Below are 26,781 nucleotides of genomic sequence, written 5' to 3' on the forward strand. Positions count from 1 at the left end.
AGGTGCCTGTGTGTTTTCCACAGTAATGGATGTTTAGCATTTCAGTCAGCAGAGATTTGTTTATAGTAGGCTACTTATTGATTGAAGTATTTATTAACAGTTTGCAGAACTACAGTACATTTCAAGCACAACTCAATACAAAAACTGTTAACTGTGAGTGGACGACCAATAAAGCACTAGACGTGTTTACAAGAGGGTCCACCTTGTTCAATTCATCATAACATTTAGAGACGTACAAATAGGCCTATACACTTCTATATAGCCAAAAACAGGAAATCATCATAAAGGAAAAGAAAATATATACAGTGAGGGGGGAAAGGGGTGGGGGATTCAGATTTTACGGGGGCCAGTTTCGAATGGTGCCCTTTGAGAGCGGTTTTGAAGGAGTCAAGGGATTCTCATGTCTTAATGACTGTTGGTAGGGCGTTCCACATTTTTGTGGCATAGGAGCGAAATTAATTTAGTCCCTTGTTTGTGCCGAATCTGGGTTGCACATGGTTTGTTGAACTCCCTCTGGTGTTGTGGGCGTGGACTTCGTTGACATTAAGGAAGTATTTAGACAGATGAACAATTTATTGCTTAGGGCTAGTGAGCGAAAACATTAATCTAATTGAATTGAATAGACCTGTGGCATCAAATACGCTAACTAGCTGTTAAACATTCTTGTCCTATGGTGTGCATTAGATAACACTAACAGTCATATAAAGTCATTTAAATGTCAGTGCTATTTTTATATATAATCAACTGTTGGACAAACAACAGCCATGTCCAGGTAGTCACAAGTGCTTGCCATGCCTTGATGTATTATGGGTTAGTTATTGCCCTAATAGTTGGCTTTCTGTAAAGCTCTCTCATTGTCTCTTTTCCTGCAAGATGTGTTTTTAAATCATGTTATAAACTGAAAATAACACAAGACATATCCCCCCTAGGCTACAGTACCACACATGAACAAAATAGCATTTTAAAACAAAATGTGAGATGCTAGAGGGATTTAATAACAAACTGATAAGAAATATTAGGCCTATGTTCGAATATATGACATCAAGGCATTTAATAGCAACTTAAGTAATAAGTTGCTAACGCCGTTCCGGTCCCACTTGTCCCACACAAGTGATACTTCTGTCCCTCAAATTAACAATTTGGATCTGGTCACCTTCAGTACATGTTAAGGGTTTCTGATCATTTAGGCCCCATGGGCACCGCTCTAGTTTCTACAATTCAGATAATTCTAAATTATCTAAATTCTCTCTTTCCATATGTCTCTTCAGAGAATTGCTGTGACCGTTGTTTAGCTGGAGCAGTAGGACCCCACATCAACACAGCGTCGTTGCACAGGTCTTTGAGTGATGGAACAAGGAGAAGTCCTGTGATGTGAAGCACATGTCTCAGTCCGTTGTGGTCGTCCAGGCTGGCCGCAAGGCTTCCAAGGGTCAATGTGGAATGGCATCCGTTTATCAGAATGCTGATTGTTGAACATGTGCAGGTCAGGAAGATGCAGCAGTAGCTTGGGGAAGAGGTTGCTGTCGTTGGGTAACGGTGATGAGGGTAAAGATTCTATTAGATTATCCTGTAGTTGCTCCACTGCCCTCAGCTCCACCATACCTGAACCATCTGAAAATGAAGCAGGTAACGTAGACGAGGCTTAGGAACAAATAAGGGTAACTGTGTGTGTGTGTGTGTGTGTGTGTGTGTGTGTGTGTGTGTGCGTGTGTGTGTGTGTGTGTGTGTGTGTGTGTGTGTGTGTGTGTGTGTGTGTGTGTGTGTGTGTGTGTGTGTGTGTGTGTGTGTGTGTGTGTGTGTGTGTGTGTGTGTGTGTGTGTTACCGTCAGACAGCTGGGCTTCTCACTGAAGTTAAACATGGCATCTACTAAGGAGGTGATGCCAAGCACAACCTCAACATGAGAATCTAGGGACGGTTCGATGGTTCACCATTCCTACCTAAGTCCTGCCCAGGAGATTAACCTTTGTCCAGAGTCACGTGTGTCAATTATGTTGTTTCTTGTACTGATATAAAGTTCTATAAGACGCCATTTGTGTTATTTTGTGTTCATACAGTATGTCTGCACATTAGTGCTGTGAGTTGGGAAGTGATTGGAAAACCCTGCCCAAGACTCATTATATCACTCCAGGTTGATGAGAAGTCAACTGTATAGACTGATTTGGAATTGGCTTTCTTTTGGATATTTGTGGAGGTTTTGAAGAGTGACAGCACTGACAGGACACTAGGAGAACTACCAACACGTTTGTTTGCAATTTCCCATTGATTTGTTTTGTTTGTTCATGAAAAGCATTATAGAGCAGATACGTGTGAATGAGGCCACCTCTTGGTACCACAGCACCTCAAAGGCCCTTAAAACAAGGCTCCAGACTTCCCAAAACAAACCGTTCAGGCTCCTACTCGGCCTCACCCCCCGAACCCACCTCATCCCTGCCCGCTTTGACAGGCTGGAATGGCTTATAGGGTCGAGTACAGCATCTTGCAATGGGTCTGGTCCACAAGATTCGATACACCACCAAGATACCCATGTACCAACGAAGTCCACGACTCCACACCTACAACACCAGAGGGAGTGCAACAAACCATGTGCAACCCAGATTCGGTACAAACAAGGGACTACATTATTTTCGCTCCTATGCCACCAAAATGTGGAACGCCCTACCAACAGTCATTAAGACATGCAAATCCCTTTCTTTTCCCTTTTTACCTCCTTTATGATGAATTCCTGTTCTGTTCTTTGGCTATATAGAAGTGTCTATCTGTATGTCTCTAAATGTTTTGATGAAGGTGGACCCTCTTGTAAACAAGTGTAATGCTTTATTGGGTCGTCCACTCACAGTTAACAGTCTTTCTATTGAGTTGTGCTTGAAATGTACTGAAATTCTGCAAACTGTTAATAAATATTTCAATTAAAAAAAAACAGTGCAAAACATACTCTCTACCAATGCCTTCGGCCTGGTGGAGACAATTACCTGACAAGGATTAAGGTTTTATGAATACATAAGCGGTATACAGGCTTCATTCACGGTTTGAATGTCTCAAATTATGTTGGCAGAAGGATTTTTAATAGTACATGGCAAGACATTATTGTTTAATGGCATACTTCTTCGAGAAGCACAGTTAACTAGTGGACTTCATGTAAGATGGCTAAACTAAAGTTGAGTAACACTGACATCTGCTGGCGTAACAAGCAACCTAGCTGGTACAAATAAACGGGTACATTTATACATGTTGTTGAGTGTGAGAACATTTCCCTTGTAGGATTACATTACCCTAATTTTAAGTAAAGTGCAGGAAGAGTCGCTACAGTATAAACATCCTGCTTTTTGTACAGTGGGGGGAAAGGCTCCCCTTAAGGATATCGTCTATTTTATGATATAAATTCTGCATGTTAGCAATGCTTTGCCAAATACACATGGGCACCATGTTGAAACAGTAGATACATTTGATGTTATAGTACAAAAATACAAATAAATAAAATGGCCCCCCTCTATGGGGCAAAAAGCCCCCCATGATAAATTTGACCCAAATTCCACATTTTGGGGTAAAAATGGTTTTATTTGTGTTATATTGGCCATTTAAAGTATTTCAGTCTTAAAACCTGAATTTTAGAACAAAGGGGTAAAAAGCCTCCGGGGGCTAAGAGTGTCATCTTTTTTGTTGTTGTTTTTTTAATTGATAATTTATCATATAGGCCTTCTTGATTATATACAAACTTTAACTTATTTACACTGCGTTTGCAACATTTTCAGGATGACAAAGAATTAGAGCAGCTATCTTAAATGTGTTTGAGCGGGGAAATTATGACCTTAGTCCAGCAGCCAGGGTTGTGGGGTGGGAAATGTAGTATATAGTTTTTTTCTATTGGCCTAAAATATTGTATATACTATACCTTCATGAATCCACTTGCTGACCGGCTGTCGGTATTGAGCAATTTTTTTTATAGGGGTTTATATGTGACCATACCATTGACATCCTATAAGGCAAAAATGTCAAAAATGACAAACTTTCCTTATTCTTTAAGTAGGTTTAGGTTTATTTATTTAGCACATAGTATAAAAAATCACACCCGTGTGAAGTAAGTGGTGCAACTCCGTGGGGGGGTGGGGGGGCGGAAGTTCCAGACCCACAGGAACGAATCCAGGGTGCCGGCCCGATTCCGGCGAGCCGGCCCGTGTCCGAAACGGTTGAGAAATGACAGAGTTACCGTGTGGGGGTCCCTCTACTGTACTGTACTGTACTGTACTGTACTGTACTGTACTGTACTGTACTGTACTGTACTGTACTGTACTGTACTGTACTGTACTGTACTGTACTGTACTGGCACACCCGACATCACCATATATACAGTTAATATGTGCGTGTGTGTTTGTGTGTGTGTTAGGTTACACACAGGTGCTGAAAAACAACCTTGCTGTTTTCGTGCTCAGACGCACCCAGCCAGCCACCCACCCAGCCAGCCAGCCACCCACCCACACACATAGTCACTTAAGGAAGTGAAGTGATCAAAGAACAAAGAACAAAGAACAAACATACAATGCAAGGAAAGGAAGAAGCCAGCTGGCTTATTTGGAATCCTTTCCTGTATGGAAGGTGTCATTGATTAAGCAGATTAAAAGTTAATTAAGAACAATACAAAAGACTACAAGTTGGGAGCAGCTGTGCAATAAAGAAAATAAAAACACAGAGCATGTGACATGTCAAACTAGGTTTTTTTTTCATGATTATGAATCCATTCCAATTTGTTTTGCACAAAACACTCCTTGTGCTAAAAACGGCCATTGCAATCATCACAAAATGTGATGATGTCAGCACATTTTGGGGAATTTAAGCACATTTGGGCAAGTGGCTATGGGCGTTTTTTGGACCAAGGAGTGTTTTTTGTGCTTGAAATGGATTCAGAATCATGAAAACCCCCTATATAGGATGTTAATTGTATGGTCACATATAAACCCCTATTAAAACAGCTGGTCAGCAAGTAAATGTATGTATAAAGACAATATTGTAGGCCAATAAAAATACTATATACTGTACCAAATTTCCCACTTTAAACAAAAGAAGCCTGTCAGCTGCCGGACTACCTGGCTTAGGTGAGACAATGAAATGTTTGTATCCATGAAGAAAATGTGATGAAAAAAAATAGGTTGCTATACCTTGTGGTTATGTAGACAAATACAGCTGGACCCATTACATTGAAAACCTATTTACATCACTGCTATTGGCGTTACCAATTGCGTTGACATGTTTGTTGGAGCTTATTTAAAATCATCAAGGAACAGTTCCTTTGAAAACTTTAGAAACCCGCTGCAACCATGCAGTTTCCCTTTCCCAACAAGATGTGGACAAAGTATCCCACCTGTCTGTCTGTGTGCTGGAAATGCAGTACCCTAAATGTCAGTCCTTGTGTGTGCAGTGTGCTGGGGAACGTTACGCCACTTAGCCAGATTTTGGTACCACGTAAGGTGACCATAACATATTTGTATTTTTGAGGGGCGCTAGCCCCTCCTATATACAGGTTTAATGTTTTAGTTCAATGTTTGTTTTAAAAATGCCATTGACAATAAAGGGAATGTAATGTTTGTGTTGGCACTGTTTGTTTTACATCACCATCACCTAATCAACATGAGTTAGACTTTAATATATTAGCGCCCCTCACTTCACACAGGTGTGACTTTTGTATTCCATGTCTCTAGTTTACACCAATTCAGTAGCTTACTGCTAGTTATCGCCAATTATATGTGACCATACCATTAACAACCTATATATAAATAAATAAATACAATTTTCATTATGCTTTAAGTAGCATGTCAAACTAGGGGGGTCAAACTAGGGGGTTTTCATGATTCTGAATCCATTGCAACTTTGCAAGCATTAGTTTTGCACGAAAAACAATCCTTGGGCTAAAAACAGCCATAGCCATCCAAATGTTATGAGGTCATCACATTTGGGCTTCCAGGCCAGGTGAGCCGACCCTCTGGTGGGCCGGTCTGGGCCAAATGTTAAATTACTTGTCTGTTGGTTGTGTATCATTGATGTATTGTAAATGTGGTGGTGTTAAGGGCTTGTATTTCAAGTATTTGTATGGGCCTCGACCCGAAAAGAGTATCTGCGCGCTGTTTGTGGTGGGCCAGTCTGGGCCAAATTCCAAGGAAAATGTTCAGGCCGAATTTTTGTCTCAGTCTAGCCCTGTTCCAGGTTATGGCAAAATTTAGCCCAAGGAGTGTTTTTCGTGCAAAACTAATGCTTGGAAGGGATTCATGGACCCCCTAGTTTGTTTGTTTTTTTCAAATGTTTTATCCCATGATTTTTTAACCCATTCTTTTCACCCAGTGTCAAGTATCTAATGTAATCATGGGCGCTACACTTCCTCTGCCAACCTGGGGGGGCAGCGGACTGACCTCATGCCCCCTTCTATGCATGAGGAGTCCAAGCTGCTTCTTTTCACCTGACAGGGGAGAGTTTCCCCGGCTGGACGTAGCACGTGGAAGGAACACGTTATTCCGACCAGTTCCTTTCCCCTCCATCAGGCGCCCCGGCTGGCCAGGGGGAGGTAGTTTGGAGACCAGGATTACTGCATGTTTTTGTGAGGGTACCTACCCTAGGGGACATGGGGAGAACATGCAAACTCCACACAGAGAGGCCCTTTTGCCAACCCCGCCTCGGGTGTGGGCACTGATGACGCGGGGGAGGGAGCACGCCCCCAGCATCCCCAGCGGGAATCGAACCCAGGACCTTCTAGCTGTGAGGCGACAGCACTACCGACTGTGCCACCGTGCCCCCTGAACCCCCTAGTTTGACACGTCCCCTAGTCAGATGTTTTTGCCTTATAGGCCTATAGATTGTTAATGGTATATATGGTCACATATAACTGGCGATAACTGGCATTAAGCTACTGAATTGAAAGATGTATCTCTGTATCATACCAAAATATAAACTAGCGACATGTAGGAAAGGAATACAAAAATCACACCCTTGTGAAGTGAGGGGCGCTAATATATTAAAGTCTAACTCATGTTTAGATCATGTAAAACAAACAGTGCAAACACAAACATTAAACGCCATTAACAATAAAGAGACAATATGATGTAATGAGGCACATTATGACGTACATTTTCCCTTCATTGTCAATGGTGTTTACAAAACTAAAGACAAACAATATACAAAAAATCACACCCGTGTGAACTGAGTGGTGTAAGGTCTTATATAGACTGATCAGCTGTGGTCTGACGTAATGTCTGACGTAATGAAATCACACCCGTGTGAACTGGGTGACCATAGCAACCATGCTCATTTTTGAGTGGTGTAAACCACTCCTACGACTGGCTTTGTTAGTTTACGTGTCTGTCTGTCTGTGCTCAAAAAATGAGCATGGTTGCTACGGTCACCCAGTTCACCCGGGTGTGATTTCATTACGTCAGACATTACGTCAAACCACAGCTGATCAGGCTATATAAGACCTTACACCACTCAGTTCACACGGGTGTGATTTCTTTTGGTACGAACAGACACGTAAACTAACAAAGCCAGTTGTAGGAGTGGTTTACACCACTCAAAAAAATGTACAGTCACCTTACTGGTAGTTAGTACCAATTTGTGAAAATATCAGTGTTGGCCCCTGCACTAACCTGTCTGTCTGTGCAGCACCTTAATCCTCTAGTTTATATTTAGATTAAAAGGGTAGTTCACCAGGGTAGTTCACCCCAAAAAACATTTTTTTCTATCAATTAATCATAGTGTGAAGCCTTGAATTAACAGACTTTTTGGTTTTTGTCGCATTCCTGATTCAATATTACAATATTTGATTAATTTAAGTAAATAGGCCATGGTAAAACAATATAAAGAGTAATGTATAAACTCCAAAACAACTATCTTGCTCTTAATAAGATTGGAATATTAGAAGAGGAATACAACAAAACATCTCTGAATTCAAGCCAAGAAAGTCTGAATACCATTATAATTATGGTCAATGAAATAGTGCCAGAATGACCTAGCTTGTGTCACAGTTTTCTCAACAACACACTAATATAAACAATAGGTAGGTGGGTGATCCCGCACACTGCCAGTTGTTCAAAGTAGGCTACTGAAAACAACCAACATGTTAAGTACTGAAATGAGAAGTGCAATAATGTTAGGGAATTAACATTATAAATATGATAGATAGGCTACACATTACAATTTAAACCAGGAAAAGACTTGCTCTCAGCATACTGTAAACCAGTGGTTCTCAAACTTGTTCACGCCCAGGACCCCCAAATTGACACCAATTATCCCACGGACCCCCATTTGAAAAGATATGTCAGAGAGAATATTTTTACGGCTCTCGCAGTGATTCTCAACCAGTTTAATTTCAAGGACCTCCAGTTTGACATATTAATCTACAGACCCCCATTTAATGCCAATTCTATCTCTGGGATCCCAATTTATATTGTAAAATCAATGTAAATTTAACTCTGAGAGTGTACAAATGGAACCAAATGCACCCGTTAGGGTCCATTTGGTTCCATTTGTACACTCTCAGAGTTACAGACCCATAAGTATTTGGTTCCAAACTATCATTTAGCTGGGGACCCCCTGGAACTCCCTCAAGGACCCCTGGGGGTCCCCGGACCCCACTTTGGGAACCACTGCTGTAAGCAGTACGTGTATGCAGGCATATGTGTTGGCAGAGGTAGAGAAACCCAGGAAAGTGCAACCTGCCTGCAGTGCATATAGAGCGTCGCAGTCCCGCCTCCTACCCTGGACCAGGAAATGAAACCCAATGCATTATTCTCATAGACATTTCTTAAAGTATTTATTTAAAGACGGTTACGCCGCGGACAAAGCCAACTCGAGTCGTGACAACTCATGACAACACAAACAATATTTTGGACCAAACAACTAATTAGAAAGAAGAAAAAAACGGCAGGTTACAACACTTTTTTTGTTGTTTTTTTTCTTTGTAATTATTTGTTTGATCCAAAATATTGTTTGTGTTGTCACGACTCGAGTTGGCTTTGTCCGCGGCGTAACCGTCTTTAAATAAATACTTTAAGAAAATGTCTATGAGAATAATGCATTGGATTTCATTTCCTGGTCCAGGGTAGGAGGCGGGACTGCGACGCTCTATAGCGAAACCTACGTTAGGCAAAATGTAAAGTTCTGATTCAATAATTACTTGACACATTTGGATAATAATAAAAGAGCCATACAAAATTAAATAGTAAACAGATTTTATTTCATACTAATATTGCAGAAAGGTAGATAAGTAGGATAGAATACCATATCTGTTGATACATATATAAATATAGCTGAATGTCCGAAATTGTTATTAGAAGGTAGTGTTTTAGTCCTTGACAATCGCTCACTGGCGGAGGTAGAATGGAAGGTCAATCTCAAGCCTTCCACCCTCAACCTTCACGTACTCCTGGAACTCGACGTTGCTTAACAGGCCCACCACAGATCTAACAACCTCCATGATGTAATCAATGGTGGTATTCAAATACTCCATATCCACAACAGTGTTGGCCTGATCCATGACATTCTTCAGAAGAGTGACAAGGTTGCCATAGAAAGCATTGATGTAAATGGCAACGGCATCAAGGATGTCAGACTTCAGGGTGTTATCAACAAACTCCTGAGCTTTGTCAACAATGACCTTCAAGGTCTCGCCCAGCTTCTCCAAGATCATGTCCAGGCTCTCCAAGTTCTTAACAAGATCCACAACCTGGTTAAGGATGGCCTTCACTGTATCTCTTAGTCGATCAATCATCTGAGCTCCGGACATGACATCTCCGATGGGCATGGTGACTTGAACGTTGCTCAACATGTCAACCATGGCGTTGAAAGTGAGCTCAGCATTAACAAGCATCATCTGGATGGCCTTCTCTAGTACAGTGGCAATTGTGCCGGTCAGTTTCTTGAGGACCTCTGGGAGTGTGGTCATCTCATCAGAGCCAGGCAGCTTGAACTGGGTTTCCCTCAGGAATTTCACAGCAACATCCAGGAAGACCTGAACAATTTTCTGGTACTGAACGACGGTGTTTCTGAAGAGAATGGAAAGCTGGCTGAGCTCTGCAGCCTGGTTGTTGACGGTGGTGTAAGTCTCCTCAACCAGATTGACGATGGCACTCTTAAGTCCGGTGACGTGTCCAATGAGCTGATACTTCTCACCAAAGTCGTTCAGGGTAGAGACGATAGCGGGGAGCCTCTCCTTTAGTCCGTGGATCACGATTTCAGGGGCCTCCATGTTGAAGGCAACATACAGATTCATCTTATCGCCTTCCTTTGCAGAAGCTCTAATGATGAAGATGTCCACATCATCCTCTGGCGCAGACTGGCAAAAAGAAAAGAAGAATAAATTGAGTTCATTCTCATTGACTTATACCCCCTAAATATGCAGAGTTAAGCGGGGCAATCAACGGCATTTGATGATTACATTTATAGTTTCAAATAATACATTTCAACATGTTGTTTAGACAATTTCTGAATTGAAAATTGATTCATTATTCAGACAAAATATGAATGTAAAATACTCACAGCATAACGTCCATAAAGTCTGCCATTCATTTGAGATAGCACCCTGCCCTGGACCTGAAGACCAAGGAAGCCAGTTGATGGGGTGGAGAGAGAAGCAGTCACACCATCTCTGCTGGCAGCATAGCGAAAGCTCACATCGGTGAAGGTGGGACTGGTGATGTCCATGTTCAAGGTGAGGCGGCCGTCACTGAATAGAGAAATAACCATTAGAAACGAACACAAGATTATCCATATGGATAGATAATTTTTTACAAGTAATATTTACCTTCCGTCAGTTTCGCGTCTCTTCCTGATATGGAGAAAAAAACAGGAATGTCAGTGTCTGAATTGCCTAAGAACACCGGAAATGGTCAATATAAAAACTAAAACAGTTGAGATGCTTCAGACAAAAGTGGGTACCTCATAGACTGGGACAGAACATGCTGAATGTCCATGGTAAGGTCAGCATGGGTCAATACAGCCTTGCCAGTCAGGGACAGGGCAGCATTTTCAAGGCTTACAGTGATGGTAGCTATGGAAGCAAATTGTTTTAAAATGAATAACTACATTTGAAATATTATGTATGTATTTAATAGAACACAGCAGTGGCATCTAGTTTTATGAAGACAAAATAGGCACTCACAATCAAGGTCATGATCCAAGATGACAAAGACTGAGGTAGCAGTGGACTTGAATGTCACTTTGAAGACAGGGGCATCACCCTCCAACTCAGCTACTAGGCTTGTGGTGTACACTGGAGTTACAATCTTGGCACTGGCAGAGATCTTTTGCTTTGGGGCTGTCAGCTCAACAATGGTCTTCTCAAAGATGGTGAGTTCACCCAGGCTGCTTGGCTGAGACATATCAATCTCAATATCAGCGGTCAAGGAAGAGGTAGGTGCAAGGTCCATTGTAGCCTGGATAAAATGCTTTCCATTGGTGTTGAAGTCCATGACATTTGCCTCGTTGTTGCTGGCAATCTTCAGCACTGCATACACACGGCTAAGGGAGGCCTCAATAGCCAGGCTTTGATCCAGATCCATCTCCAGGAGCTTGATTTCACCCTGGTTGAGTCTGGTGTTAGCAAGAACCTTGATTGTGGAGCGCAGGCCATCAGCGTTCATGTACAGATTGGCCTCATTATTAAGAGCTGCCAAAAGTGGATATTCTTCAAACACTGTGCCCTCAATATTTACCATGTTGGTTGTCTCCACAGAAACATCCTCAAATGTTCCCTCCAGCTTCAGACTGTGGTCTGCCTCTGCCTTTCCAACAGCCTTGATAATGGGCAAATTGAAATCACCCTTCAGCTTCAAGGTGGAGACGGCATTTGCCTTGGTCTTGATGTCCGCAACCAGGTTCTGGTTGGCTTCCAGGTTGAGAATGGGTAGGGCTAATTTGCCAACAGTGGCTACAGAGACAGCAGCTTCGAAGGTCTCAGGATTCACAGTGATTGTACTCTCATGGGTACCCTCAATATGGAGGTTCTCAAGGGACAGAGAGTTGGCCAGCTTGATTCCTCTTCTGGTGGTCAGGCTGGTAGTGCCATCAAGCTTAGCCTTCAGGCTCTCAAACACAGAGGCGGTTGTTGCTCCCAGACGGAACACAATATCATCCTCATTGTACAGTCCAGCTTTAAGTTTGAGGTTGATAATGGCAGACTTAAAGGACAGCTCTGTGATCAGGTTACCCACAGAGGGAATCTGAATCATACCCATCACATCAACAAGAGGGGCATACTTGCTCTTCTGGTACACAATCTTGGTTGCTACAGCAACATTCTGCTCTGTGGTAGTCAAGATGTTCTTCAGGCCTGTAAGTTCATATAAGTTCAAATCACTGATGGCTGGGGTCCGGATGTCAGCATATGGCAGATTAAACTCAGGGATGCTGATGGGGGTTGCAAGGATGTCAAGATTAGCCTCACCATCTACATCAGCGAAGATACCAAACTCCTTCTCATTGTTGTTAATGGTGACATTGTAGAACAATTTGTACTGATTGAGACGTGCCAGGGCAACAGTGTTTATCTGTTGGGTGTCAGGTTTGAAATTAGCTGAGTAATCATTCTGGAGATCCAGTTTGGCAATCAGACTATCAGTGAAGCTTAACACTGTGTTCCCCTTGTTCTGGAAATCAAGGACAACTTCAATGGGACGGATGACAATGTTGACTGCATTAGAGAGAACTCCGCTGAGTGTGCCAACCAGCTCTGTGTCGTGGGTTGCCTTCAACTCAATCTTCGTATCATAAAGGTTGACATTTCCAGATGCTACCAGAAGGCTGTTCTTGACAGCTGGGCCCTCTGCCTCAGAGCGGGCATCAAACTTGAAATAGCTGAAGATGACAGAGTCAGCGTTCAGGGTCTGTTTCATCTTCAGAAGAGCTGTGTCTGTATCACTAGTGAAAGTCAGCTTGGCAATGTTGGGCTTGATGGTGAAGAGCAGGTCACTCTTGTGGACTCCATCCTGAGAGTTGAACTTGGCAGTGCCTTCATTCCCAACAGTCAGGGTAACGGTGGTCCCCTCCTGGCGTGCAACAGCCTTTTGGGTCAGAGAAGTTTCACTGGTGATGGCAATGATTGGGATGTTAAGCATGTGAGAGTATGTGGTGTCAATTGTGACAGACAGGCCACCTGCAGTGGCAAAGAAGGCTTCATTCACAAGCTCTGCAGTGTAAGGTGAAGTGGTGGCCTTCACTGTGGTCTTAGCTGAGGCCTGGGCTGAGAGGTCTTTAAGAGTTACAGATGCCTGGTGCTCAAGCTCAAGGACAGAGTGAGTAAACTTAAGGGTCTCAGCAACAATCACATTCTGCGCCTCAGGGACAGCAATGCGGGCTGTAGAATCCAGGTTGAAATTGAGGATCTCAAAGCTGGGAGATGTTGCCTGGGAGGTCACAAATGCTGTCACCTGAGGAGCATTCTCACCATCAACGGAACTCTGCAGCTCAGCAACATTTCTGATAGTGTAGATGGGGGAGTTGATTCTGATCTCACCATACAGTTTTCCAAATGCTGGCACCATGAATTCAGTAGGGATGTTTGGCAGCTTGAACTCAGGCATCTGGAGAGTCTCAATGAGCTTCTCAACGGGAACTGCAGGGATGACAGGGAATGAAATCTCTGGAAGGGTGATCTCAGGGAGTGAAATCACAGGCAGGTAGTGCATGTTCAGCTGCTCCAGGTAGTTCATGACAGTAGAAAGAGCAAAGTTGACAAACTCTCTGATGGCTTCGAGTTTCTGGGGGATTTCGAGTGCCTTGACCAGCTCATTTACTTTAGCGGAATAAGCAGAAATCATCTGGTTGACCTCATCAGCAAAAGCATTGTAGTTGAAAGATTTAAGGTACTGTACAATGTTGTCAAGGTACTCATTAATTTGCTCAACCACTTGTTTAATTTCTGTGGCTTTCAGATAGTTGATGGCATTTTCCAGTACCTGCATGATCATAACAGGCATGTCAATGGCCTTCAGGTTGTTAGCTAGAACTTGGACAGTTTCATCAATCTTGAACTGCTTGATGAGCTCCACAACCTTTTCTAAGATAGCCTCTACCTTCTGTTCAACTTCAAACTTGACGATCAACTCTCTGAGTTTAGCAACAATTGTGTTGAATTTTCCAATGATGTCAAACTGTTGGATCAATTCTTTGAGAGTTTCAACTGTTGTACCAAAGAGGTTGGTTGGAAACTGTGCCATCAGTTCTTGAATGTAGGCATCCAGGTTGAGGGATGAAATGTAGGTTTTCAGCTGTTCAGCAAACACAGTAATGTCAAAGCTGGCAATGAACTCCTTCAACTTGCTGACAACCATTTCTAGCTTAGCCTTGACATCAAACTGAACATCCAGATCACGAAGGAAGGAAAGGCTACTTTCACTTAGCTTCTGCAAGTCAATCTGTTTGATGACCTCTTCAATGGCATCAACCATGGCAACAATCATATCCCTGATATTATACTCGTCAAGGAAAGTATTCAGCTCCTGGTTCAGTCTATTGATGACATTCTCAGACAAGGTGCCACTTGCAATCATTTCCTTGGTATAAGAAATAATTTCCTGCATGCGGGAAGCAATTTCTGTAAGCATTTTCTCAAGAACATCCTTCAGGTTCATCAGGGAGGCCTCCAGTTCTTCAATGGTGATAACATATTCCTGTGTGAAATCAATCAGGGTCTGCTTGAGCTGCACTGCTTTGCCTTCAATATTCAGTTGAGAAACAAAGTCACTCACATACTGAGGAATAGCCTCGATCTTAGCCTTTATGTCTTCATTGTTGATGTAGTTTTGCAGTGCTTCTGCCATGCTCACAAACACGACCTTGATGTTTTCAAGGAGAGCTGGGAAATTCTCAATGAAAGGCAACATAATCATGTGGCTCTCAGTGCTCTTATCATATTTAAGGAAGCCAGAGATGGAAAACTCCTGGTTTTCACTGGAATCAGTGTTGAGAAGGCTAGTAATGAGGGTGTTGGACATCTCCAGTCCAAGCCTCTCAGCATTGTTGTAGGCATTAACTTCCTGGCTCATCACATGGTTGTTCATCTTAGATTTCAGCATCATTGTGGCCTTCTGTTCCTGAGGAGTCAGCAATGCTTCCATCTTGTTGTCAACAGTGGTCTCAATGGAGAAACCATCATCCAGCTGCTGGGTCACTGAGGCTCTGCATTCATTTGAGGTGACAAGGGCCAGGGGCTGTGCTCTAAGGAGGAACTTGCCATGGAGCTGGCCGCTCTGCTTGCCATAAAGGGTCAGGTCGCCATCAGCATTGAACATGGCATCAAGGTTGAAGTCGAAAGGAATGATGCTAGTGCGGACGGTGTGATCATAGCGCATGGGCTGAGAGTTGAAGCGGGCATCATTGGTGAGCCTGGCAGCAAGTCCAACAACTTCAAGTTCGGTGTTCTGGTTCATATTGGTTCCAAAGACCTTTCCAGTAGTGCTGCACTTAGCACTGGCAGTCACGTCGGCATAATTGATCTCATAAGTGTGCTTGATCTCCTCTTCACCATAGGTGGCTTTCAGGCTTCCAGTCAGGTCAATCTTGTAAAGCTCTGCCTTCAACTGAGCCTCATTGATGATGTTGGCAGCCAGCAGTTTCAGGTTGTTATTCACATTTGCAGAAGCGGTGTAGGGCTTCAGGGCAATGGTGATGTCATGGGTATAAGTGGCATACTCACTGACGATGGCCTCAGCCTTGGTGTCGAAGTCAAGGCTAGAGAGAGTGATGGTCAGAGTGTTGGCATTATCAACCTTGATGTCACTCACTTCAGCCTTGTTGATAATGGACAGCTCAGCCAAACCCTCCTTGTTTATTTTTAGAGTTGTTTTCTGAACAGCCTCATTTTCAAGGAGTTTCACAGCAGCATCACTGCTTAGAGCCAGACCATTGACATCAAGAGTGGCAGTAAGCAAGGAGAAGATGCGGCTTTCAGATTGGTCAGCATTGGTTTCCATCTTGATGATGACTTCATCTGTGGCAGCAGAGACCTCAGCCTGGTTACGTACCTTCATGCCAAATACAATAGTATTTGTATCGCATGTCAGGGCAAGTTTGTTCTCCTTGAAGGAAAGCTCTGCAGCTTGGGTCAGCATGTCCTCAAAAGCATTAGTGTTTGAGGCAACATTGAGCTCACCATTGATAAATGTGGCTGCAATGGTGTTCTGAGCCTTAAGAATGGTGGAGTCAATCTTCAGAGAGGAGTCGATCTTTGCTTCTGGTTTGAATGGGAAAACTGCAAAAGCTTGGGTAGAAATGGTGTTGCCATAGATGGGTCCAGCTTTGATGGATCCCTCAAGGTTGCTATCAGCAGAAAGTTCTTCAGCATTGAAGCCAACCGTGCCAGTGTGTAATAGCTCAATTAGCAGGCCAAGAGGACTTGTTGCTACAATCTTGCTGCTGGACTTGACACTGATCGTATCGGTGAAGGTTCCATGTTCCATGATGATCACACTGGCTTCAAGAAGTTTATGGGTCACAGTAGCTTTCATGTCTGCCTTGAGAGAATCAGATGGAGTGCCAACCAGCAATCCAGCGCCTGAAACAGGGAATACAGTGCATTTGTGAGTTTTAGACAAAACTGAAAATCTTGAATTGATTACTGTTACTGCTGCAGAAAATGTTACCTTCAATCTTGAGGGACAAGATGTCTACTGGGGAAGTTCCCTCCATTTCAAACTTGGCTGAGTAGGTTGGCGTATCAGCAGCGTCTTTGCCGAGAGCTGCAGAAACCTCTAATTCATACAGGTTGGTGCTTGCTTTAGCTATAACCTCAGCCTTTCCAAAGACAGGAACAGAAATGGTCTCAGGGACAAACAGCTCTGGGAGGGGAATTTCAATGGAGGCAACCTCCAGGCCAAACTGGGGCAGTGACAGGCTTGGGGTGGCCAAGGCAGGTGGGAAGTTCAGGTCTGCTGTTGTTGACTTTCCTCCAAAAGGCAGAGTGATGAGGAAGCGTTCATTGTTGAAGTTGTAAGCAGCCTTTGCCTCGCTGCCAAAATAATATAATAAATAACATTATAGGAACACATATTTTGTAATACTCTTTATTCCTACCCTCATGGCTAGCAATCTTTTGCCCAAAACATTTTACTTACGCATTGAAGAAAAGTTTTTCTGGCATTGTAATTTCAGGCATGGCAGGTATCCTCATGTAGGTCATGTATGGGATATCAGAAACATATTTGTCCATGTAGTTGTTGGTTGCCTAAAAGGACACATTAGTACAGTTTTTAGATATCCATTCATGATGAAGTGAAGCATAAAGTGACATATGGGTATGGTTTTACCTCCACAGACATGGTGATGATTTGACGGACCTTCATGTCAGTCTGTCCAACCTGCATATCAAGAACTTCATTGATAATCCTTTCAAATGCCTCAGCATTGGGGAGCAGTTTCTGGATCTGAGAGTTCATCTCAGACTTGACCTCAGCCTCAATCTTGCTGTCATCTACAAAAAGTTATTTATGTTAGTTCCACATAGAATATATGCAAGTATCCTTTTGCAGTAAAGTGATGAATTCATCTTTAATAATTGGGGGTATTTGTTTTATGTACCCAAGCTAACTGATGTGATGAATGGGGACTGGGTGCAATAGTGTTGTGTAAAAGATAAGGGGAATATTATTTATATCATACCATATTTCAAGGCAATCTTCTGCAGTGAGGTGGTCTCTGGGAGCTTGATGTCACTTGTGAGCTCTAATTCCAGTGTCTCACCACGCTTCAGGTTGGCCGTGAAGCTGGCATCAGCCTTCATCAAGGGAACCAGCAACTGGAGCTGCAGCATAGCTTCCTCCACCGTTGCCACCCTAAGAAGGGGAAATCTATGAGCTAATGGTCTCATACCAAACATTGATGAAGTATACAGATACAAATACAGTATACAAGTATACTGATATTTGTTTCATGTTTTGATTGATTTCATACTTGGCACGGGCAACCAGGGAGAGCTGAGGGATGTTCTTGTTGATCAGGTCAAGGGAGACTGCGTAAGCTCCATTGCCCTTGGTGTTGGCGTCAACGACACCCAGCCTGAATCCAGCCTCCAGGTCGTAGTCAGGGATCTGGAAGTCAGTAGTGAGGACATTCTTCGCCCTGTTGTACTTCACAGTTGCTGTAGCCTCACCAGCACCTGGTAAAGGAAAAAATCACACCCGTGTGAACTGAGTGGTGTGAGGTCTTATATAGCCTGTCTGACGTAATGAAATCATGTCTGACGTAATGAAATCACACCCGGGTGAACAGGGTGAACATAGCAACCATGCTCATTTTTTCTGCACAGACTAACAAAGCCAGTTGTAGGAGTGGTTTACACCACTCAAAAATCATGTCTGACGTAATGAAATCACACCCGGGTGAACAGGGTGAACATAGCAACCATGCTCATTTTTTCTGCACTAACAAAGCCAGTTGTAGGAGTGGTTTACACCACTCAAAAATGCCTTCAGCTGTTTACACTATTATGCAGTCATAAATAAGTTCATGACAAAATGTGTGGAGTATTTACCTAACGACCAGAATTCAATATCAGTTGCAAAGACTACCATAGTAGCAAATTGCTTGTTTTAGGTTTGACTATGTTGACTAAAGGTATATTACTGTAACAAAACTATGTTGACGTAATAGTAAGGGAAATCCTAGTGGAATATTCTTTTCTATATGAGTTTTGTTCCAGTTCAAAACTGTGCCTGCAGTGTAAGCCCCCACAAACAAACATGTTTGTGTATAATAAATGTGACAATAAGAACAGCTCCAATGTAAGAGAAATGCCATTACCTCCACTTATTAATAAGCTGTTTTATAGCTTTGAAATCATTATTTGCTGAATCTTGTTACCTTCCGCCGTCAAGACCATTTTCACGATGTCAACCTTCTCATCCTCTGTGAGAAGCTCATAAGTGATGGTAGCAGAGTATTCAGTCACCTCGCCAGTAGGATGGAGCTCCACAGCCAACCTGAGAGATAGATCCATTTTACGATTGATTTGACTTAAATACAATACAATTTAAAAGGCATTCCATTCACGAATGCTGTTCTAGCATTTTACAAGTTTCAGGGCTTTCACTTACTTGCTGTCTCCGGTGAAGGGGAAGTAGGGGGTCTCATAATTGTAAGCATCAGTGTACATCAGGGAAGTGCAGTACTTCATTCCAGCGAAGAAGGGATTACACTCACTGACATCAACCTTGTCCTCCACCATAGGGGGGATAGTTTTAATCTCAGCACCATTCACTGCTACAAATGTGTTTCTGTAATTGAGAAAGAAGAAAGTTTGGATTGTTGCATTTACAGGAATTAGATTCCATATAGACAGTTTGCGTACATAGTCAGTTGAGGCTTACGTAATGCTGATGAGCTTGGTAGGATTCTTAGGAGCAGGCATGGTGAACTTAATTTCACTACTTCCCATGGAGATCTTCGCGCTCAGTCCGCTCTCATGGAAGAGGTTGGTGTGCATCTCCAGTCCAGTGTTGATGTACTCAGGAATGAAAGAGCCGATCTGAGTCGTAAACTCAATGCCAGCAGAGGGCATGAAGGCAATCTCGCTCTAGGGGGGGAACAAAGTGGTCAGCCAGCGATGGGTTATGAGAGAGATACCATATGTATCTGTATACATCTCATTATTATTCATCTTTGTCAAGTCAAGTCAAGTCACCTTTATTTATATAGCACATTTTAAAAACAACAGAAGTTGACCCAAAGTGCTTTCCATATAAAAAATTACATCATAAAATACAAAATTAACAAAACGTTTAGCAATACTTCAAATAAGAAAAAATACAATATAACAACATCTTAAAGAACATGAAACAACAACTGGCCTACTAATAACAATAAAAAGAGGTTTAAAACGATCACAGAAACTAGGAGCTGAAGGCAATGGAGAAAAGGTGAGTTTTTAGGGATGATTTGAAGCTTTCGATGGTTGGGCTGGATTTGATATGCAATGGGAGGCTATTCCAGAGTTTGGGGGCAATTACCGAAAAGGCCTGGTCGCCTTTGGTTTTTTGGCTCGCTGAGGGGACAGCAAGGGGCATTTGGGAGGTTGACCTAAGTACCCTGGAGGCTAGAGGTGCAGAGACCAGGTCACAAATATACTCTGGTGCTTTGTGAAAATGAGAAGATTTTTACCATGTCACGGGCAATGTTGAGTCCACCCTTGATACCAGGAGTGAAGGTACCAGACAAGGCAATCCTCAGAGGCACACCAGTAGCCGTGGGCAGGAAGAACTCATTGTCCATGAAGATGTAGTGAGCGAAGACTTCATTGTCAGCTTTAGTCATCAATCCCTTCATCAACTGTCAGGAAATAGAAGTCAGTTCAGCATGGCTTTTGAAGAATACGTCATATGGGATTTTTAAATTTAGAGCACTTATGATGTAAACCGTTTGCCAGCCAAGTCTATGGACTTTAATGTTTGTTTAGGGTTTGTTTAATGTTTGTTTTTAAATGTGAACGTAAGACATTGTGGTCGATATAAATACCTCTTGTAACTAATTTTGTTTCATAGAAGAAACAAGCTAGGATCTTATTCATGCCCCGAAAAAACGCCAAGAATGCCTGGCGGGCACGCCACCCCACACACATGACGCCCCGGGTAGGCATGTTTAAAACAAACATTAAAAGTTCATATACTTGGCTGCCACCTCGTCATGTAGCAGCGAAGTCTACATGGATGTAAGTTTACTTACATCCATGGGGAGCATCTTGAGCATGTTATCAATCATCATGGCAGCAGAGTAGGCCATCTCCTCCATGTCACTGGTCTTGAGATATCCCAGCTCATTTCCCAAAAGTCTCAGGTAAACCATAGCCTCAGGGGTCTGCTGGGCTTTCAGTTCAGTCACCAGTTTGTTAAGGTTGCGTCCGATTTCTCTCATGATGTTCTGGGTGGCCTAAATATATACAAATAATGAGATGATGACTTATGAGTATAGAAATTATAATAAAGTATGTAAGTAGTAAATTAACATCCAAACACCTTTGTAACTTACCTGTCTCTTTCGTCTGTCGTTCCTTAGAGCGGGGAGCAGGTTCTTCAGGACCAGGCTGACCTCCTGGGGCATTTTGTCAGAGACAAAGTACATTGTCTTCAGCACTGTGTCTGGGAAGAATCCGTTCTCTCCAAACAGAGCCTCAACAGTTGGCTCAAGTCCGGTACCCTCCATGCCGATCTGGAAATGTATGAATGTTCGTTGTTAGTGTGACAATTGAAAGGTGAGTTTGAATAACTGAGCAATCCATTATTATATCTTACAAGGAAACAATTGGTTTTATTTACCTCCATCATGTCAATGTCATAGCCAAAGGCTTTCAGGGTCATCTCAAGCATGACCTCTTTGGGCAGATAGCTGGCACCCTCAAAGATCATGTTGCCCTCCACAGATCCAACCTTGTAGTTGCGGGAGAACTTGGTTGGGTCCATGACAGTTCCAATCTCATTACCTTGCAGGGCATCGAGGATCTTCTGTCTCAGCCTATAAGAATGTTAGATGTACTAATTAGAGTTAAGCATTGAATGAAATATGAAATCCTCTTACCCACAGCTCATGATGCATATTTAATATTAAAAGGCTTTACTTACTCTTCTGTCTCGGGCTCAGTTGAAGACAAGATGTTGGTAATATGGGAGATGACAAAGCTCCTGGCTTGCTGGTCAGGTTCAATAGGCAGGGCAGCAGCCAGCTGGGCGAGTTCACTTGGCTGGGGGTCTTTCATTAGCACCAGGTAGGCAGCAACACGCTTCTGCAGGGGGCTGGCGCTGTCCAGAAGCACCTGCATGAGAATCTCTCTGCCCTGTGACAGAGAAATACATCCATCATTGAATTATTAACTATGAACTATTACTTCTGCAAAGTCTTAATAACCGTGATAATGTATGTATGACTTGCCTCCTCAGGGACAGGGGTCAGCCTGAAGGCCTGGATGGCAGCTTGCTGAACAGCAAGAGATGCAGCAGGCTGGTTCACACACTCGATCACAGCAGTCCTCAGGGCAGGGCTGGCAGCGCCCATGGCTGCAGCCATGTTTCCAATAACCTAAAGTCATGAAACCATTGATGAGTTTGTTCTGTTATGTACTACCTTGTGAAGTACATTTTTGTTCCCTCAGCCATCGCAGCATTAAACAAATGTGCTATAGGCCTATGTGTTGTTTTTTTAAGTGGGTGTTTGAACAGACTGAAGACGAATATCCTTCGGGACAATAACGATTATTATTATTAAGTATAAGTCTGTTAGAGATAACCACTCACCCTCAGAGTCATGAAGGCATTGTCACCAGTGCAGTCGCCTAGCTGGGAGCCCATGAAACGAGCAACAGCATGGATTTCAGGGGTCAGTTTGCCTTCAGCTTTGTAGAACCTATTAAGGAATTAACATTGAATTGAACATGAATGTGGCAGTTGAGTTATCTATTGTGTAACACGAAATAAGCTAGTACTAACAGTACTAGTAAGTAAGTTCAAGACTTGTTTCCTCACCTCTTGACAACATTGCTGAGGGCATACATGATGGGCTTGCTGGGCTTGTACTGAGCCATCTCCAGCATGTCATTGATCAGGAGGGGAGAGGGGTTGGACACCAGTCCCAGACCAAACACGGTGGCATCAACCTCAACAGCGGAGCTGTCGTAGGTCCTCAGGATCTGCATGATGGCACTGCTACACTCAGGAGTACCACACTGGGCCAGAACCTGGTAGCTGAGTGAACGGGACACCTCAAGAGCCTCGGGAAGGGCAGCGCTCAGGGTCTCCATCCTCATTTCACGGACCACATCAACCAGCACGTGGAAGAGATGGGCCCTCCTCTGACCCTCGGTCTCAGGCAGATTAGCCAGTTCTCTCAGGAGAACCAGACCAGCATCCTTATCCTGGATAACACTCTTGTCAACAGGAGTCTCCATGTTCAGACCCTTGACAGTGGTTGCATCTATAGTAAACAGAGAGTAAACAGTTGAAAATGAATTGATGAAAAAAAGAAAGAAAAAGAAAAAAAGAACATCCATAGGAAAAAAGATAAATGCAAAGATCTCCTTACCAAAGTCAAAGACTCTGTCGTTGTAAGCAGAAACCTCCAGCAAAGTCAGAGACTGCTTGCCAACATTGGTAACACCATATTGTCCCCTATGGGCAAACAACACGTAGTTAAGATCTATTACATAATAGATGCATGCAAAATCATGTATACTGTGAGATAACCGTGTATATGGTTGACTTACTTGTGAGAGAAAGGAATCAGGATGTGGTTCTCAGTGCAGGCACCAGAGGTCATGTGCATGTTCTTATTGTCAAACTTGTAGTTACAGGTCTGGGAGCTTCTGACCAGCTGGGCAAGAGGGTAGTGCTGCAAGTAGATAGTTATTTGTATTAGCCTATTTCTCAGACTCACAGTATGGCATTTTACAAACAAGCAAACAACCACATTGCTTGGATGTCTTACCATGCCAGAGATCAGAGCCAGGGGACTGGTGTGGTCTCTCATGGGGACAAACTTGTCACATTTGGACAGATCCCTGGTGAGGCTGATATCAGTAGCAATGTCCTCTCTTTCATTGACAGAGTAAGAGGTACTGCATTTGCCGTGGATGGTGGGCTGGGAAGAATGCAGAGAAATACAAATTTGATAATTCTTTCCTCAAATATAAAGTATAAAAATCACACCCGTGTGAACTGAGTGGTGTAAGGTCTTATATAGCTTGTCTGACGTAATGAAATCATGTCTGACGTAATGAAATCACACCCGGGTGAACAGGGTGAACATAGCAACCATGCTAATTTTTTCTGCACTAACAAAGCCAGTTGTTCTGACGTAATGAAATCACACCCGGGTGAACAGGGTGAACATAGCAACCATGCTCATTTTTTCTGCACTAACAAAGCCAGTTGTAGGAGTGGTTTACACCACTCAAAAATAATTCTTCATGCTGGTAGTGTAGGCTATACAAGAATACACATGTGGATACCTGCAGTGAGGTATAAATTAAAGAGCAGTTTTATGTACCATGTTCTTGTTCTTTTCCTCCTCCAGCAGAGGCACGGCCAGGGCAGAGATGATACCTCTCTTGATGTTCAAGATTGTGGACGTCTCACCCTCCTCGGGGTACAGTTTGACATCGTACTCACCCTCAACCACAACCTTCAGAGCATATCTAAGAAAAAAAAGAAAAACATACAAGAGGACTTACTATCAAGAATAACTTGAAAACAATTGTATTGCTTTAAAAGTGTTGTACAACCGTTCTTATTTTAATTGCAATCATGTATTCAGTCACATAAAAACATGTACAGTATGTGCTGGTGGCATAACTTACTTCTCCATTTCAGCAGCAAAGGCCTCAGAGCTGGGTGCAGGGACGACCACAGCATTGCCATCGGCATCCATGTCGACCACCTCACTCAGGCTACAGCCTGTGGTGCGGACGATGAAGTTGCACATCTGGGGCACTTCAATCTCCACCTGTGCAGGTGTCATTTTAGCTTTCAGGATATTACGAGGAAAGATATACATGAACAAAAATGTGTACTTATGCTTAAGTAATATTTACTATATATATGCATCGTGTACCTTGCAAGAGCCCTTGGGTCCATTGCGAAGATTTGAAGCACCGTTGATGGCGTTCAAGGATTCGGCTTCATAGAGGTATTCATATTTGTTGAATGCTTTGTACCTTTGGTTCACTGTTAAAAATAGATAATTTTATTATTATATAATATGAATTACTGTACGTACAAGTATTTTCAGCAATTCAATAGGGTCATAGTTGTATGACTGGTTAAAGTATTCGCAGATGTCATTTGTCAGAATTAATTTGTCCGAATGGATAGGCCCTTTACGATGTAGAATCTCATTTTCAAGGGGGTCCTGGTTTTATTGTTAAGTCAACAATATGTCTATAAAAATCTATGTGTGAAATCTATGTGGATTATGTTTAATAAATATAGGAACGTACACAGGCATGATCCCTCCTCTTGGGCATCTATAAGGAAAACACAAGAAGTTTAAATGAATAATGAATGAATAAAGTTTAACACAATTAAGTAAAATAACTAAGTACATTTATGTTTTTTTTTCTTTTAAAGATTTTGAATTTGTTACAATTTTCCATTTCCATAATTTACAGTATATAGTTACCTCAAGAAAATCTGTTGATTTGATGAAGTTTGAACTCAAAATTAAACTTTTAACTTCTAGTTTTACTAGTTTACAGTTTGACATCGTACTCACCCTCAACCACAACCTTCAGAGGATATCTAAGAAAACAAAAGAAAAACATACAAGAGGACTTACTATCAAGAATAACTTGAAAACAATTGTATTGCTTTAAAAGTGTTGTACCACAGTTCTTATTTTAATTGCAATCATGTGTTCAGTCACATAAAAACATGTGCAGTGGCATAACTTACTCAGAGCTGGGTGCAGGGACAACCGCAGCATTGCCATCGGCATCCATGTCGACCACCTCACTCAGGCTATCAAATTCACAACATTACAGTTACTAGTTGCATTGTCACACAGTAATGTAAATTGACATCAATAGAGGGTATGCAACATCATCATCATACCCGGAAGTTATGCGGGAACGCCTCATACTGAGTGGGAAAAAAATACTTTCTGGCCTTGACAGCCCATACTGTACATCCAAACAGAAAAGTCCTATCTGATTGATTGCATTAAACAATGTTAAACTCACTTTGAGTTTAACATCGTTCATAACGCAATCATGTGTTCAGTCACATAAAAACATGTATGTGCTGGTGGCATAACTTACTTCTCCATTTCAGCAGAAAAGGCCTCAGAGCTGGGTGCAGGGACGACCGCAGCATTGCCCTCGGCATCAATGTCGACCACCTCAGCATTGCCCTCGGCAGCCATGTCGACCACCTCAGCATTGCCCTCGGCAGCCATGTCGACCACCTCAGCATTGCCCTCGGCAGCCATGTCGACCACCTCACTCAGGCTACAGCCTGTGGTGCGGACGATACATTTTTATGTTTTTTTTTTCTTTTAAAGATTTAGAATTTGTTACAATTTTCCATTCACATCATTTACAGTATATAGTTACCTCAAGAAAATCTGTTGATTTGATGAAGTTTGAACTCAAAATTAAACTTTTAACTTCTAGTTTTACTAGTACAATCAGTGAATCAATTTGGCATTAACTGCAATATTTAATGCAATTACAAAAATACTTACAAGCCAAGGCAAGTGTGGTTAAGAGCACCAGGCAGAGTTTTGAGTTCCCCATGATGAGATCGTTGAAGCTCTCTCCTTATGAGATGCTGAGTACTCGAGACTGAGACTGAAGCCTTGGTCTCAGCAGAGGTCTTTTATACCCATGGTTTTCCATATGAAGGGAACGTGGGAGTCGCTGTACAGACAGTGCTGTTCCAGCTCCAAAGTCCCCTCCATACGTGTGGACTCTGGAGGGACAAAGGCAAAGTTTCATAAGTTTCATTTTAGGCTGATCAAGCCTGCACATATATGTTCAGCATTGTGTAGACAGCACTTGACCGCTAAGACTATGTTTATATACCATTTTAACATGAAATAATAATTCTGATACACACGGTAATATTACAATGCCTGTTTGAGTGGTTAAGTCACTATGTTGAACATTATGGCAGTGATGACCTGACCTGACCCATGACCTGCTTTGGTCTTATTGCATAAGTCTGGTCTACTTTCATAATGTAATACATAATATTTCATTCAAATTTAGTAAGGGGATCTCTCCTGTTGGTTCAAGTTTATGATTCATACCATTGCTCATAGTCAATGCATCTACA

At 42.5% G+C, this 26,781-nt stretch overlaps 1 protein-coding gene across 1 annotated transcript; it reads right to left on the reverse strand.

Moving 5' to 3' along the window:
- Positions 1-9,338: 9,338 nt before the first annotated feature.
- LOC306938110 (apolipoprotein B-100-like) lies at positions 9,339-26,240 on the reverse strand (the record flags this gene model as incomplete). Its single annotated transcript, XM_079522126.1, has 29 exons — positions 9,339-10,310; positions 10,514-10,700; positions 10,913-11,024; positions 11,136-16,526; positions 16,615-16,979; positions 17,086-17,195; positions 17,278-17,441; positions 17,630-17,802; positions 17,921-18,125; positions 18,830-18,948; positions 19,063-19,242; positions 19,336-19,541; positions 20,126-20,293; positions 20,687-20,890; positions 20,990-21,169; positions 21,277-21,472; positions 21,580-21,791; positions 21,887-22,033; positions 22,249-22,357; positions 22,477-22,924; positions 23,033-23,118; positions 23,214-23,338; positions 23,435-23,587; positions 23,996-24,143; positions 24,306-24,451; positions 24,560-24,672; positions 25,220-25,245; positions 25,764-25,959; positions 26,189-26,240. The coding sequence occupies 29 exons, from the start codon at positions 26,238-26,240 to the stop codon at positions 9,339-9,341; spliced, it is 10,893 nt and encodes a 3,630-aa protein (XP_079378252.1).
- Positions 26,241-26,781: the final 541 nt, after the last annotated feature.

Source organism: Electrona antarctica (assembly GCF_951216825.1).
Source record: "Electrona antarctica genome assembly, chromosome: 15".
NCBI lineage: Eukaryota > Metazoa > Chordata > Actinopteri > Myctophiformes > Myctophidae > Electrona > Electrona antarctica.